The 16,931-nt window shown below is 40.6% G+C and overlaps 1 protein-coding gene across 2 annotated transcripts in view; it reads right to left on the bottom strand.

The window, feature by feature from the left end:
* The window catches only part of hdac8 (histone deacetylase 8), a 47,694-nt gene that overhangs the window by 18,315 nt on the left and 12,448 nt on the right, over nucleotides 1-16,931 (bottom strand). For both annotated transcript variants that reach the window (XM_072376120.1, XM_072376119.1), the window contains exon 10: nucleotides 9,323-9,428. In XM_072376120.1, coding sequence (XP_072232221.1) covers nucleotides 9,323-9,428 — 106 coding nt within the window. The remainder of the gene's footprint in view (nucleotides 1-9,322; nucleotides 9,429-16,931) is intronic.

The following is a 16,931-nucleotide window of genomic DNA, read 5'->3' as shown; positions in this document are numbered from 1 at the left end:
CTGCCAGAACCGCATGTCTGCCACACATGATGGCAGGAAACAAAAAATGCCAGTCTCATCTATTCAAAAGAAAGTTTCCATCGTCAAAAGCTCAATACGAGAGTTTAAAGGCATTTAATCCTAAACATTCAGTCTTTACTTAACTCAGGAAATGCATGTTATGTACTGCTGTTGTCACAATCACGACATGATTCATTTGATGTCAGTTATTTTTGGCTGATTGCAATCACTGTATAATGGTTAAATTGTCATTCATGCACTCATATAAAAACAGCAGAATTGGACCTAACAGAAATGTTTTTCTATCACTATTTCCATGTCATCTTTTTAAGTTGGTGCCGCATTCTCTCTCTTGGCGTCACGGATTTAGTTGCAAAGCCAACGACCGCAACGCAGCTGTTGGCACACGTTGGTTTTAAGCCAAATGAAAAGAGAGAGCCCGCAAAAATTGCAGGATCTGACTTTTTCCAGCAAATAATTGAACCTTGGACTCAGAAGGAGCAAAGCAGTTTTTGTCCTGGCCTTGGAACACCGGATCAGCTCTTTAGCGTCACAGGGATACTGGAGGCTGCGTGAAAGTTTTACCTCTTCGTGTGTTTTTTGTACTTCGAGAAGGCCTACAACTGCGTCCCTTGTTGTGTGCTGTGGGAAGAGTTTTGGGAGCAGAGGGAATTGTGCCCTTTGCTAAGGGCTGGATACCCTACACTCCCATAGATTCTATTCATTCCGTTACTGTACAGCTGGTGAGTCCTCGGTTTACATTACTGACAGAGACAACCTTTTGTCTAAGATTCTGTAACCTTTATTGGGACCTCTGACCTTTATTAAGAGAATTTCTTGGCACAGCAAAGGGGCAAGGGTCTGGTTGGCAGTGTTTATAGTGGTCCTATTGGCTTCCAGACCTCCAGCAGGCAGTGAGGTGGTTTGAAGCTGAGAATTAGCCAGAATGAGAATTAGCACCCTCAATAGCCCTTGAATCCATGGTCCTTAGTCAGATAAGGGATTAGACTGTCCTCTACAAGTTGGGAGTAAGTTGCACCCTCAAGTGGTGGAGTTTATCTTGAGGTCTGGTTCTTGAGTGGGTGTTGAATGAAGCGGGAGACTGACAGGGAGATTGTGCCGGTCGGCTGATCTACATTAGTTGACCTATACTCCAAAACTCACCAATTTTCATGAGCTACGCGTAGTGACAAAAGAATCCAGACAAGCGTGATCGCAAATATATCAGTAGCTGAAATGTACTTCCCTTAAAAGCTGTCTGAGCTCACCCTTTTGTGAGGAGGCAAGCCAGGTGGCAGAGGAGAAGGAAGTCTGGCGGATCTCTGCTTTGACTGTTGCCCAAACAACCTGTCCCCAGATTAGCCGCAGCAAATGAATGAATGTTGTATGTCTTGTTGGATTAGCAACAAAGAGTTGGAAGTCTGAGTTGCCAGTAGCCCTTAATGTGAACCATGTCATGGCACAAAAATGAACAGAAAAAGACAAGAAAATTGTCAATAGATTCAATTTGTACAACAATAAATTGTCAGCTACAATTGAATAATTATAGTGACTTTATTTGTTGTCACTGCCAGACTGCCCGTAAGGGATCTTAACTTTTAGTTTTTACTAACTCGGTTTGTGTATGTATTGTTCATAGTTTTATTTGCGTAAATATTTATAAGTAATTGTCTTTCAAATTATCTAAAAGAACCAGCTCCAGCAGCAGAGGAGCATGTCTGAATAACTTTCCCTCATTTAGTATGAGCTTCAGGGATGGTTAAAAGGAGTAAGCAATGACATTAACCTCATTTACTTTTTTAGAAGTCTGGAGGTAAGCCTGAAACAGAATCCAACCCAATCATACAAAACACCGTGAGGAATGAGTTTTAGTGATCAACCTCTGTGCTCTGTGGGAGGCTATCCAGGTCATGTATGTAAAAGTTCAAGTGAGAAGTGTTGATTCCAAAGAAAAGATTGCACAGTTTTTACTAGATATAAGGTATAGAAGACAAAGGTACAAAATAAAAGTTCAAACTATTTGTACTGAGACACTCATGTGATCTCAGAGCCTTGAATAGTTGTAACAGATGGAAGGTTCTGAGGTTCTGTAAGGCCACAGACGTTCGAAACGTTTTGTAGCAATCATCATCAAGGCAGTTTGTAATACTTTCTGTAATTTCCTCCTCCAGCCAATTCTTTTGACAAATTAGCCGGGCAATATTTTCTGGAACACTGTGAGAAGTGCTCAGTTACTTACTGTACAGGTGTTCCCCATTAGAAGACTCATTAGAGTTCCTCATTTCTGCATCACTCATGATTAACCTTTTGAATTGAATTTCCCAGTTGTCGCAGTCTGGGGCGGGCTGCTCGAAGGTTGTCCTTCGAGTTATCCACCAGGTCAAAAAGACATAAACAAACTTAAAGTATGGCATCATTTTTAGGACTTTCCCCTTTCCAGCTTAGATGATTTGTAAACGCCAACCGCAGACAGCGCTGACAGTGAATCACTACTTCGAAAAGCAATTACAGCTAGAGGTGAGTCATATTATTGCTGCACAGCGAAGTTCAGATACAGTGACTCTTGGCACACAGAACAATCTCTTCTGCCAAGTGTGACGAAGGGAAACTCAAAAATCATGACATATGCTAAAAACAGGAAAGGGGCATCAGAAAAGAGGGAACATCCGTCACGAGTGGGTCCAACAGGATATTTGCTGTACAACTTTACAAAATTGAGTATCTGCAACTTTCCGCTGTTTTCACATCTGTCTCATTTGTCTTATCTGTCGTGCCTCTCTTCCTTAATATGGTCGGGGATGGACAGTTCTTCAGACTCATTGAGATCACCCACCAGCTTACAAAACTTTAAAATAATGTGAACGCTCTAAAATAACGTCCTCCCCCCTCCCCGTTTGTTGCGATAGCTTCTTTTGCTACACCCATTTTTCCGTCACTCTTTGCTTTCTAGAAGTAAAAACTCAGGTGATAAGTGCTAATGGGGGGCCTCGAACATTCAACATCTGCAAAGAGGTACGTGTGTCATTTCTTAGGCGCGTACATGTGTATTTGTCGTGTTTTAGGTCAATTTCCGTGTGAATGTCAAGCATCTCTCCATCATCAGGGAAGAAATAACAAGCACAATCAGCACGATTTGAAGATGATGAAATATATCCTACAGATACACTGAAAAGCTGGTAGTTTACACACACACAGTAACTTTACACTAGTGACACTGGATAGGCGTCTGCAGCCTCTAGAGAAATACTGCTATCAATCTAGTAAACACAGAGCTGTGAATGTACAAAGACAGAGAGCTGCTGGCAGCCATGGACAAACACCTAATAAAAATCACAATTTAATGTACACAGTCTCAGTGTGCACTTGAGAAACATTAGGAAGGACTGACTAATTCTTTAAAGCTATAAACGCTATAAATACTTGTATCATTTTGTTATTTCTACTGTGTGTGAAAGCGTACCAACTGGGCTGATCATAAAAGCCGACAAGTTTCTGATGGCTGAAACAGGAACAATTAGGATTTTATTACTTTTATTGTTCCTGCAACTTTAACTGACTTGCTCATAAAGGCTTTTTAGAAACACTAGTGGTTTCGCTCTGGTGGTGCTCATATGTCTGCACACTGTCTGTCACAAATTAGAATAACAGTTAATTTTCTAAGAATTGCTCTCCACTGAATAGAATAAGTCTTGCTGACTGGAGTGATTCCTTGACTTTTCCTTAAACACTATCAACAGGCCGAAATTTAAGATGTAATTCTCAGCTAGCTTGTAGTAACTTGCTATAATTAGCATGTTAAAATTGTAGCTCTGCACGACAAGCCATCTGTCACAAATTAGAATTACAAACCATTTGCTGACACTTTGGACTCCACTGAATAAGTCTTGTTAACTGGAGTGATTCCTTGACTTTTCCTTACACACTATCAACAAGTCAAAATTTACAAAAGCTAAAATTGCTGCTCCTTTAGAGCAGTAGCTCTGCACGACAAGCCATCTGTCACAAATTAGAATTACAATCCATTTTAATCCATTTTCGGACACTTTGGACTCCACTGAATAAGACTTGCTGACTGTGGTAATTCCCTGGCTTTTCCATGAACATTATTTGAAAATTTAAAATAAATTCCCTGTTGGCTTGTGGTAACATAATTTGCATGCTTAAATTGCTGCTATTGTAGAACAGAAGCCTACTAAGTTATATAAATAATAACCCTTTTGTATGGTTACTGTAAACTGAGGCCTTGTTAGCATGCAACTTGAACTATCTAGTTTGCTTTATTTATATTGCACTTTTCTGATTGGAGTTTATAAAGTGATTGAAAAGAAGGCGGACGACTAAAAAGATGCATATGAGAAGAAAAGGAAGGGTGGTGATAGTATCAAAAATGTGCATCATTTTAAGATATATCTAAAAGTACAGAGAGGCTTGAAAACAACTGATAAGGTTGTGTTAGTTTGGGTGAGATACGTTCCAAGAACTGTACAGTGAATATGAGTATAAGAATATAAGACACCATGCCACAGTGGAGTGATTTATAATACAGTTCAATTTAATTCAATAACACTTAATGAAGGAAAATTATACCACTGCAGTGTAATTTATTGTTGAAGATATGCTATTGTTTTACATATAAAATATAAATCAGCTGACAAACCTTTAGAAAGAAGTGTTGCAGAAAGGAAAGTGTGGTAGAGTTCACCTTCAGTGGGTTGGAGTGTTTTCTTTGTAGCATGGCAACAACTTAGCAGGTGAATGCAAATGCAACATTGTCAGGTCACAGGTGACCTTCCTTCTCAATGACATGTCCAGGATTTCACCATCTGTCGTTAACAAGCACTGTAATCCTCCTTCTTCACTCTGCCGGCAGTCTGTCTACCTGTATTGTCTCACAGCTGAGCAGAGATGTATTAGAGTTGTTCCTGCAGCCAAGTTTCCATGAAAAGATCTTGATGTTCCTGCTGAGTCCTCATCAGGGGCCCAAGTTTGTTCATTTTATGAAGATCATAATGATGAAAGGAAGAAATGGTTCAAAATTCCTCCTCCTTTTTCTACATTTTTATTCCTGCTCTGCATCCCAGATGTCTCCTCTTCAACTCATGGTCTTAGGTTCTTATTCCAGGCATTACTTGGGTTTTGGAAAGCTCAGTTAGCTACTTTAAAAGGTAAACAACTCTCCTGTTGCCATGGTTATGCATCATCAACAGATGTTAAAAAAAAAAAAATGTCCAGATTTACCAGCAGAAGTCCTTCCAGTAGCACATCATCCAAACCAGCATAGATAAAGGTTTCAGAAGTCTACTGCAGCAGGCTGCCTGCCTCTAGGGCAACAACATTTTAAAATATATACGTAGTAATCAAATTGACTCGTGCTTTCGGAGCCCTTCACCATTTTGCTCGTGTTGTACAGAGAGTGAACCAATGGTTAAAGTTGTTACACTTCTGAGCTGGCAGTAAAGGTAGTCACATCATACATTTATAGATAAAAAAGTGGATATTGTGTATTTATCTGGAAAATATTTTCTATGTAACTAACCACAGTGGTTAGGCTGAGTGAAGTTCAAATGCTGTGGGCACAAACTTTTGACTGAGCAGAACTCACTGCCCTTGTCACTCGAGCACTTTGGCTTACTTGTCCACAATGCCTGTCTTTATAAGAGATTATGAGTTCGCTGGAGCTTCATCAAACTGTTGTGGTTGCTCCCCAAAGTCAGGTCAGTTTTTATATAGCTATAAGCTAAAGCTTTACATTAAGGCCTGAGTCTCACGGATGCAGTACTTTCACCGCTGATGGTAGGCGGACCTGACGTTTGGAACAATCAGTCACAAGATCAGACACATGAATAGTCAGGCTATTTGACTGGCCCATGCCTCCACTGCTGCTTGGAAAGTTGGACTGTTCCCAACTTTCCAATGCAAGCTATGCAAGCAAAGCAATGCAAGGGGCCAAGAATTCAATTTGGCAATGCAAGACGTCAGCCCATTGAAAAAGAATAGGAAATAAACCCGTTAGACACCTGAAATGCATACATGTACATCCTGTCTAACGGTTTCTCCTGATCTTAACACCGACATAGCGCAAAGTAACCACATGCATGCCAAACATTACCTCTAAATTCTATGAAATGGTGCTATCTGATGAGTTGTGCATGTGTTTAGTTTTAGTCAAATATGTGGGTTAGGAACATTACATATGCTGAATGAAGAGAGAAGAGATTCTTGAGATTATCACTTCAAGATTTAAATGTCTTTGGTCTGTTCGTGCCAGCAGGCAGCAGATGTGGGCACACGCTCTCACGCTGACCAGTTTCTCTGGGAAACCAGTGTTTATAAGCAGCACTTTGTTTCCAAACCAGAAAAACACTTATCCACCCCAATGATGTCATGTAGATATATTTGCCTAGAGGTAAGTGTGGGAGCATGTGTGTGGAAAAGCCAAATCCTGTTTAGTGTTTGTGTGTAAACATTAGTTCAGTGAGAAGACATGGAGGTCTTTTCTTTAACTAGAAACAGAAGGGGGGAAGAAGGCCAAAATTATGAAAAAGTATGAAAAAAACAGCTTGTCATTGAGACTGCGGAGTCTAGCGTGCTGTGCAGTACAACTTTTTTTGGGGCGAAGTTGCCTCTGACTAAATGTGAAATGACAGAGAGCAGAAGCCGTTCAAAGAGATGCGGAGAGAGACTGAAACGAGAGGGGACATAAAACAGATGTGACAGGTTGAAAGAAACGACTCTGAAATGCCAGCGGTAGGAGGAGAGGAAAGGGGGAGGAAAATCCAAATGATTCATTTGAAGAAATGGCTCAACTGCAGAAAATAAGAATGTGCAGAACGCAAATTTGAAAATTTCAGCTCTTAAATCCAACATTCGATCAAAAAAAAACAACAAAGGTTTATTTATTTTTACATTTTGAAAGTTTCTTTCTTCAGTTGGGGCTTTAAAAAGAGCACGGGATCAGATAAAAGGCCCCGAACACAAATGTCCCCCATTTCTCTCCATCTCCTGCTTGTCTGTGTTAAATTTTTCCACCCTTTGATTTACTCTATCCACCCGTTCATCCACCAGTTTCCTCTGTTGCCCTTAATAAAAGCCGTATGACTGAAAAGCAGCAATACTTTCGAACCCTCTCCATGTGATGATTTCATGCAAGCTAACGGACTAAGTGAATTTCAGCAGATAAACTGATCCCCTGATTTGACATGACCTGGAGAACTAAATGCTGTTTGGATTAACAGAATCTACATCCAACAAGCATCCTGTCTTATGCTACATTACGATGACCTGTTCTGTTCGAATGTATGAAGATTAAGCTGCTGATCGATACCATGTCCACCCTACTGTGTGTGAAATTTGAGAACACAAATTTGCCTCTTTCCCGACATTCGATTCACATTATTTTTGCATGCACAGATAAGTCGAGCCATGTTAAAGCTTGGTAGGTTGGTAGGTTCTCCATTGATGCGAAAATAAAATGCAATTACCTTCTAATTTACATTTCTAAAACAAATACCTGCACCAGTCTAAATGTGCAAATGAGTCTGCAGTTAAAAGGGTGTAGAGGCTGGTAGAGCTTGATATGCTGCTGCATCCTGCTGATCGGCAGGGAACATGACCCCAACGGCTGTCAGTGGAAACAATGGAAAGCATTTAAAAATAAGATAATTCAATGCAAAGTGTGGCAAAAGATGCAGGTTGTTCCCAGTCGGTGGGAGGGTGGTAAAAGGGAAACATACAGGTTGACCAAGAAAGGCATCAGAGCATCAGGGCAGAAAACTCAAAGGAATATGCCTGAAAATAGAAAATTCCCTACTAAAGCAATTCAGAATAAATGGGCAAAAACAGGAGTCAAAGTTTGTGACTGAATTGTAAGAGACCGGCTGAAGGAAAAGGAATTTACATCCAGAAAATTCAAATGTAAACCATTACAAAGACAAGATTACAGTGGGCTAAGAAGCAGCAGTCCTTAACTGTGATTGATGAAGTGATATTTAGGAATTAATCACCAGCTGGATGGAATTTGGTAGGGAGATGATGCCAAGACTTTTGTTTGGGGAAGTCCAATGAAGGAGGTTTGGTGATGCTGAGGTTCGTTTTCAGGAAGGGTCCATCCTGCATAACTCATCTGTCAACTGCTATACAAGAGAGTTTGAACCTGACTTATGAAGAACTCTGTTTTAAAGCCGTCATAAAAGCCAGAGTAGCTGAAATAAAGCTCTAACTGTGATTTTGTTTTGACTCCATAATTGTTTCCTCTACTTCGTCTGGAAGGAAAGGTTAAAAAAATGACGAAATGCATTATCATTTAATACTGTCATTTCTTTACTAAATAAAAACGATGTATGAGCACCCAACAAATGTGGTGAGTCATTCCATTTGGCCAGGGTTTGTAAGACTCTGCAGTGAAGCGGTGATATGCTCCCTTTCAGCTGCAATGTCACAGACCAAAGCAATTAGAAAACAATTTAGTTAATGAAAAATTGGAACCATTTTTTACCTGCTCCTTCAATTACTCCCATGAAAAATCCCGGGACAGGAACTGTGAAGCATGTGAAGTGAGGCCAGTTTGCATCCAACTGAATCTATACATTACGGTACAATTTCACTCTCAACTGCCTTGTCTGAGTGTTTTAGGCTCCCTTTAAAAAATCAATTCGAGTGGATTTTAGTTGGAAGGTGGAGGTCCTGTCAGTCTGTGGTTAACACATCTACAGATTGGCTTTTCAACAAGTTGGATTACTTTTTTCTCTAGATCTTGTAACTCAGCCTGTAGACATGCGTCATGGTCATTTTTGTTTTGGTGATTTCCTTACAGTAAGTCTCTTGCTGCTCAACTTTTCACCTAAGCTTCACCCTGGTGCAGGATTTCTCCTGAGAGCTGTGGGCTGTCAACACTGAGACCAAAGACCAAGCTTTAAGCTTCACCACAAGTCTGCAAACATACACAAATACACTCACACGGATGAACATACGGTTCAAACATAAAGGCATATAAAGATAGAGATGCAGAAAGAAAAAATACCACACGAATTAAGACCCAGACTCAGGATGAGAGGTTGTAGGTACAAAAAAAATGAGATCACACACACACACAAATACACAGAGGATGTTAAAAGCCACAGGGAGGAAAGAATAAAGAAGCCATAGTTTTATCAAAGACAGACACGTTTAGAAAACACACATTAAAAGAACCACACAGAGACAAAAGGCCCAGTGGTGAGTGAAGGTTCAACACAACAGAGACAAACGCACATCTGCTTATGCTCCACACCCAAACACACAGATGCACCTGTGCATCCACCAAACACAGAAACATTACACATACCTTTGATGGTGCTGATGACCTGGTCCAGGTGTTTGGTGTCGTTGCGGTCTGGTCGGCAGCTAGGGCTGATCTCCATCGAGTAGTCTGGTCCATATTCTGTAAAAAACTAACACACATGCATACAGTTTTTGTCAAATAAACTCTTTTTTTGGTTTGTCTGCAGCACACCGCAAAATTGCACGGCAATCTATTGGTCTTTCTTTTTTCCTTTTTTTTTTTTAAAGGGAATTCAGCTTCTTTTCTGGAAAGGTTCAAGCGTAGTTTGGACTTTAAATATTCATCGTCAATCAGCTTCACATTTCACTTCTTTAGAGAAACTCTCGGGGGTGACTTAGGGCACACAAAAAAGCTTTTCTTGCATATCCAACACAAGTGGGAACACACCTGTGCAATACTTGCATAACCTGAAGAGCAACACTTTGTAAGATAAACTGAAAGCTTTAGTTTCACAGCTCTAAAGACGCAAACCCCATAGTGAGAACTCGATTCAAAAAGTCTGCATGTGTGTCATTTACCAAATCAACTCACACAGACCCATATCATCACACTCCCACCTCTGTGTTTCACTGTCAAGTCTTCGCACAAACTGTGGTAGTCTTTGCCAGGCTCATAAACCCAAACATGCAGGACCCCATCTGAGCATAGAGGACTTCTCTGACTGAAGAATGAAGCTTCTTTTCATTTTCTTTCGCAACATCTAATCTAGCAGTTTTAACCAGAAGAACAAGCAAGGGGTTGTTTTCTTTCTAATCTGGAGGATTCCAGTGTTGTTTCACACTGTCTGAGCTGCCACAAAACCTGATTTCCATGGAAAAAATAACTTTATCATCACATTAAAGCAGTTTGGCAAGCGGAAATCACAGATGTAAGTTTGATGTTGATGATATTACATCAGGACGTTGCATATAATTGAGAAACCATGCAGTAAAAGCTCACACTAATTATATTTTCTCCCCTTTTAGACTGAAATCTGCCCACTAGTTTCAAAAGTAAAAAGTGTAGCTCAAGTTGATAGCAATGCTATTTTATTAGTAGCTTTTAGGTAACAAAAGTTAAAGCGGTGATAACATGAGATGATGATGATCATTATTGCAGTTTTCACAGATGTCTGAATCAAATTCATGACAATAGATCCGCTAGTTGGTAAAACTATTCAAACAACCACAAATATGAACATCCTGATAGCACTACAGGAACGTCTGGACATCTGCACAAAATTTCACGGCAATCTAAACAATATTTGTTGAAATATTTCAAGTGTTGGACATATTAAAATCCCCATCCCTGGAGCAAAGAAAAATATCAGATGGCTACATTATAAATACCAAAGTCTCCTGGCCTCTCATAGGGAGTTAGACACCACAGCAAACAGAAAAAAAGAAACAGGTGGAAATCCAGAGTGGGTTCAAACAAGTTAAAACAAGGGCAAGTCAGTTGAAATAAGGGGAAAAAAAATATTTCCAAGGATATCGTGAGGCTGTGACGCAGTAACATGAGAGCAAAACAAACTGTGAGGCCAGGCCTGACCACAGCGCGTCAGCCCGTTTGCTGCGATTGCTATGAAAGCCTTGGACTCAGTAGAACATGCCAAGTGAGTCAATGTGACTAAATACTAAAACAAAAGAGCAAGACTTGGAACATGGTCGGGGGTGAGGAGACATATAGAGTGGATCTTCCCTTAAAGGACCAAAGGACGGATTTTAATGAAGAGCAATCGAACCCCCCTGAAACATTAAATTCACCGTGACAGCAAATAAGTACAAGCTGCAAGCAAACGTGCATAACAAAGAGGCTGGAGCATGATGATGCTTGTCGTTTTTATGACATGGATATCTCGTGTTCAAATCCCAAGTGGGGTAGATGGAATCAGAAAAGGTCTGTTGGCAAAAAAAAAAAAAAGGCAAATGTACACATAACAGAAATCATTCATAAGCAACAACAGTATTCTTCTGCTTATTTGGAGACAAAAAGAACTCGATGTTTGTTTAATCGGCGCACTTTGTGAGTGAGACAGAGGGAATGCATGATCGTGTGTGTACTGCAATAAATGCAGGTGAAGGTCCGTGCATGTGTGTTGGCGTGATTATCCATTGACATATGCCTCTGTGCAAAGGAAAAAAACCTGTTTTAATGTGTGCGAGTCTGTTTTCAATTAGCTTCGATGAGTTTCTGTGTCTTACCTCCGGTCTAAACATGAGAGTGGTTACTTCACACACACATTCACTGTATTCCCATGAACCCAGTGCTCTGTCTCCTGCTGTCCAGTAACACACAAAAAAACACGCACACAGTCTCCTGCTGGCGGCTTGTTTGGTTTGGATGATTACGGAGAGGAGACAGAGAGGAGGCGAGGGAGAGGAAAGCACAGACCGTCCAAATATATCCATATTTTATTCCATATAAATAGGTGTCGAGGAGCAGGAAAAGATCAACATCAATGAAGTGAGCACGTGAGAGAGAACGCGATGGGGACAAAAGATAGACCACAGTGCGTGATCCAGTGACGCAGCACAGCTGGGCAAGGTCAAGAGACAGAAAATACTGACTGGCTCCGGTGTCTTGGGTAGAAACACACGGGGAGATGAATAGGGAAAGGTCTCTGGTTATTTACCATGGTCCTTCACATAGACCTATATGAGGTCCTTCACTACTCAGATGAACTCGTATGATGGCGCAAAAGAAAGTTGCGTGCGAGTGTTTATACGAAATGAATGCTTTTATCTAGCAGAAGAATTTCGCTTTTCAGTATGAGTACTGTAGGTACTTCTCGCTAAATTAACTCAATCTTCAGTCCACAGGAAACCGAGTTTGCTTTATTCTTTCTCCACTGAGGTGGACTTAATTTCATTTGGTAGCCCTACTTGGACTTCCACTTGAAGCTGTGATGCTTATTATGGCTCATTCAGTGCCAACTCACCCAACCCAACCAGATCATATCATGGAACTCCTTCAGGATAAATTCATCTAAAATTGGAATCTTTAGTTTTCAAAAAAGAATAACATCTCCACTGTCGGTGAACTGCACAGGTGTCTGGTGACTTGGCCTCCGGTGCTCTCCGGGTCGTCAGCTGGAGCCACATAAATACATAAATAATTGTCTGTAAAAACTAAATTGCCCTTTCGTTTTTTATATCACAATAAATCACTGTTATAGTACATGAATAAATGACATAACCTTTATAAAGATTAATAGTCAGAAAACTACAGAAAAAAAAAACTGTAAGTCATTTTGCTTTTAGGGCTTTCGAAGCATTTTATGTTATTATTCATTAGAGTTATAAAAAAAGCTTATGAAAACAGTCCTTTATTTTAAGTGGAATTGTATTAGTTTTCACTGGATACAATACAGTCAGTGGTCTTCTGTCACAGGCGTATATTTGTAGGCTACATGGTGGGAAAATATTATTTTGCAAAATGTACAATTCATTTGCAAGTCAATTTGCACAAGTTGTTTTGCTTGAAATTTACTGAAGCGTGCACAAAAGCACCAAAAATATGCAAAGCGTATCGAATCTCGTGTTACTAACATAACGAAAGGAGACGGTACAATAATTCCAAGAACGGTTGACTTTAAAATGTTCCGTCACTGCCAATTTCACTCAATATAACAGTAGGACTCGTTGTTCTAAGAACTCCAATAAGTAAGAACTTTGGTCTTATACCAATAGTTGGAATGCATGTGTTCACTGATCTTTTGTGAATGCCAATTGAAGTGTGTCTGAATGAAGTCATGAAGAACATTTGGGTTAAAGGGATCGATGTCTGAGCGACAGAATCTCAGTGCTGCAACAGGCTGATGTTCCAACTAATATCATGCATCCCATATCTGAAAAGGGCTTAATAAAGCTTTTCGTGTGTGCTGCCCTCGGGTGGCCAGCTCCCACTGGACCCCAGGTTAGTAACAATGGACTTAAGAGTGCAGCTTATGACTGTTTAACCAGGTATGTTAGTCGGTAAATTAAGGAACAGTTGGCACTAATCATTTTAAATTAAATGATCACAGAGGAGATCGACCCCAAGTTGTACAATGTGGGAGCGAGCTATGGCATTGGTTATTAAATTACTTTGTGTTTGATGAAGCATGAACAAGACAAGAAAGAAAGTTTTTAAAAAAACAACTAGACCTCCATGGAAAACTTCATCACTGAAAAGACAGCAAATAGGCTCCCGTTGCTATAGTTTACAGGTTTGCCGTGTCGTCGGTAAAAACATTGATTAAAAAACGGCCATCCATTCTTGTCAGGTGAAAAACATATTCATCTTAGGCTGAGTAAAGTTTGGCTTTGACTAACGGGAACATGCCTGAGAGAAAGTCTGGAGTATGTGCTGGTGCACACGAGCCCATCTGTGGACAGACGTGATGCGTGTGTGTGTGTGTGTGTTTGTTTTTACAGCGATCAGCAGGATCTCCTGCTATGAAGGATGCCGAGCTGCACAGCGGAGGGGAAAATGTCTCGGAAAACAAATGAACTGCGTCTGCTATCTAATAAATGTTTTTCGAGAAGGAAAACAGCTCGATGCCCAAAACCATGGTCACATCGCGCACGTACACCTCACTCACTCAACATCTGGACTATTACTCACCCGTCTACTTTTTCATCAATCCATCTTTTTTAGATCCATCTGACAGTTCTCCTTTAAAAGGGCATTGTGACCCAAAAATACCGTTGGCGTGCTTTTGAAAATCTGGCAAAGTTAAAAGCAAACATGGGATATCAGATTTTTGCCATGTTGCCATAGAGATACATTTTGTATCATGCTCCGACAGGCTTTCAAACCCCTGCTCTAGTCCTCCATATTACACATTACTAATATGTGGCCTGCAAGCACAATGCATCTAATGGTGTCCAAGAAATGTTTGGCAATCCATTTAAAATGCATGTCGTTGATCAAAAGAATCGTAAAACATCCGTTTCATCTCTCCTGCTGGGAATATGCGCTCATGAGTGCACATGGGTACAGCTTAACTGCCCGCTGTGGAGAATCATAGTCATGTCTAAAGGAATTAAAGAACCAAATTAGAAGAAAGAAAAACTCTAAAGTTCAAGTATTATGAAGACTGGCCAGCTGGCTTAGAAAAGCCTCTTGCCTGACAGGAAAATGAAACGTGAATCATGATCCTCTTGGATCGAGCCCGTCTGTGAACTTGAAAAACAAACAGGCATTAACAAAAAAGACAACCGTGAAAAAGGGCCAGGCTCCCAAAAGGGAGAATCTACGGGAAACTAAGCCCCTCAGATCATCTGATAGAATCTCAAAGTTCACTCATCACAATAGCACAGAACACTGTAATAATCAAATGATCGGCTTTATTATTTGTTATTTTCTAACGTGCAAATTCCCCTCGCGGCCTCCGTGTCCCTCTCACACACACACATACGCAAACTATAGCCTGATGACGTTTCCGGTGATTGAGCCCGTGACTCTGGGAGCCGCCGTGTCCCCGACGGCAGCGAGGGGCAGGAGGGGAAGTGGATGCAGACAGGAAAAGAGGAAGTAGGAAGTAAAGAGGCGGGACGCTTCCCTGCTGCCAATCTGGGACCAGAGACGTCCTCCCTTCCTGTGTGGCTCTGAGACAGACACACATTTGTATTTATTTCTGCTGCTCTCACCAGAGATGAGGGGAACTCAGATAAGCTGTTGGGCAGTTCCTGATAAAGTTTTGGCCGGGTTTTATCACTCTGTGTATTTTAGCAGTTATTTATCTTGTATATTTGTAGCAACCTAGGTGACAGCGTAGCTTATTCCCAGGTGTCTGAATCTATGCCGGCACAGGTTTTCCAAGTGAAAGAGAAGCGATAATAACCTTCTCTTTCTCCAGATTTCACCGTCCGCTGCCCAGATGAGCAATTATTGCTTCTGGAATTAAATTTAAATCAAATTGAATAGGAAAGTAAAAGAGAAACAAAACCTGTGATCCAAAAAACAGAGGTTGTCGGTTACAGTTTGATTTACACACACCGGGAGGCGAAAGTCATTAACCCTCTCCGTCGACTTGTATTATTGTGTTTTCCCATATCTAATCACTGGGATTTTGTCCTATTTTCTCAAGGCAACACTGCTCCAACTGCCAATATGAACATCGCCACAGCATGATGCTACCACCACCATGCCTCACTGTGGGGATGGCGGTCTGGAGACAATGAAGGAGTTTGGGTTTGCCACCCGTCTGACTTTGGGTCATTTCAAGCCGTTTTCCTGACCGCTGCAGCCATACAGTCGCACTCTGTGGAGTTTAAAGCACAAAGTGGTCTGCTGCTGAGCTTTGCAGTAATGGCTACGTTCGGCCTTCTCGTTACTGCACCGATTAACGGCCTTCTGGCCCGGTCCACGGGTTTTGGTAGTCTGAGCTGTCTTAGCAGGTTCCATTTTCTAAAAAGTGAATTTAGGCTCACTCGGATATTCAGTTTAGATGTTTTGATCATTTAAAAGAAAGTCTGCAATCGTATGCTTTGGTCTACCTTCTAAGCTGATAAGTTGGACTGAGATAGAAGTTTTACGTTTCAGCATATGTTAATGAAAGATATGTACTATCCCAATCTTACAGTCTGAAGCCTTGTTGTAATCAAAGTCGCTTTTAAAGTTGCAAAGTCCTTCTTTGAAAGTAACTAAAAGAAAAAAATCACGTTCGACAGGTCCAAAAGAATTATTTGGACACTCTCATTCACAATAGTGTCGAACCTGTAGGGAAGATGACGATCCCTTTTACGTGGGACATTCTCAATGGCTGTTCATTTTTATGGGCCAAGGATAGCATGTGGACATCAAATGTTCCACGTAGAAGCAACAAAAAAGCCAGTACAGTCAGAAACACTTAATTAATAACCTTATTCTTAGCACGCCGCATATTGTTGCCCTTCGATTCACACACAGATACACTCTGCAGCTATCACACAATGGAGGGTCAATCAAGATCAGCTGTCTCCTATCAGACAATACAAGTCATGCGAGAGGGTCAATTACTTTCGACTCCTGGTTCGAGTTAAAAAAACAAACAACAAAAAAACAAAACACTTTTACTTGTGTTTTTATTAGATATTGGAAGTGAAATAAGTGTGGCCCAAGCAGAGCCATTGTGTGGGTTATCTGCATAATAATTTGTCTGGTAGTCAGTGAATATTACAGCACCATTGTGGATGTGACTGGCAAAGTTTGACTGATGATTGTGTTCTTTAGACTACTATTTTTAAAGTTTGTACAAAACAGGAAAAAAAAGAAAAAGAAAAAAAAGCTTTCATTTCAACAAAAACAAAAACTTTGAGACCAGATACGTTTTATCCAAGCAAACCAGCACAAGTTTGTTTGGACGTATTTCGGTTACACGCGTTTGTACTCGCCGTTTTTAGAAATTAGGGGTTGCTGTCAGTGAAAGGATATATTTGAAACGCAGCGACGCTAAAAAAAACAAATAACAATTTATTTTGCTTACGCTCGAGTATCTCTCAGGAAAGAAAGCACTTTCAGTACTTTCCCATTTGAATAGCAGTCGTTTCCTCCACATCGGCGGCATATTTATCAAACAATGAAACGCACGAAAAACGCTATAAAACAGGCCAGTGCATTATCTGAAGGCAATGAATGTGTGTATTCATGTGGTGTACAGTAGAGC

Source organism: Leuresthes tenuis, unplaced genomic scaffold (genome assembly GCF_036924035.1).
Source record: "Leuresthes tenuis unplaced genomic scaffold, fLeuTen1.0.hap1 SCAF_22, whole genome shotgun sequence".
In the NCBI taxonomy this organism is placed as follows: Eukaryota; Metazoa; Chordata; class Actinopteri; order Atheriniformes; family Atherinopsidae; genus Leuresthes; species Leuresthes tenuis.
The sequence above is the reverse complement of the archived record's forward strand: the minus strand, read 5'-3'. Positions and strand labels throughout refer to the sequence as shown.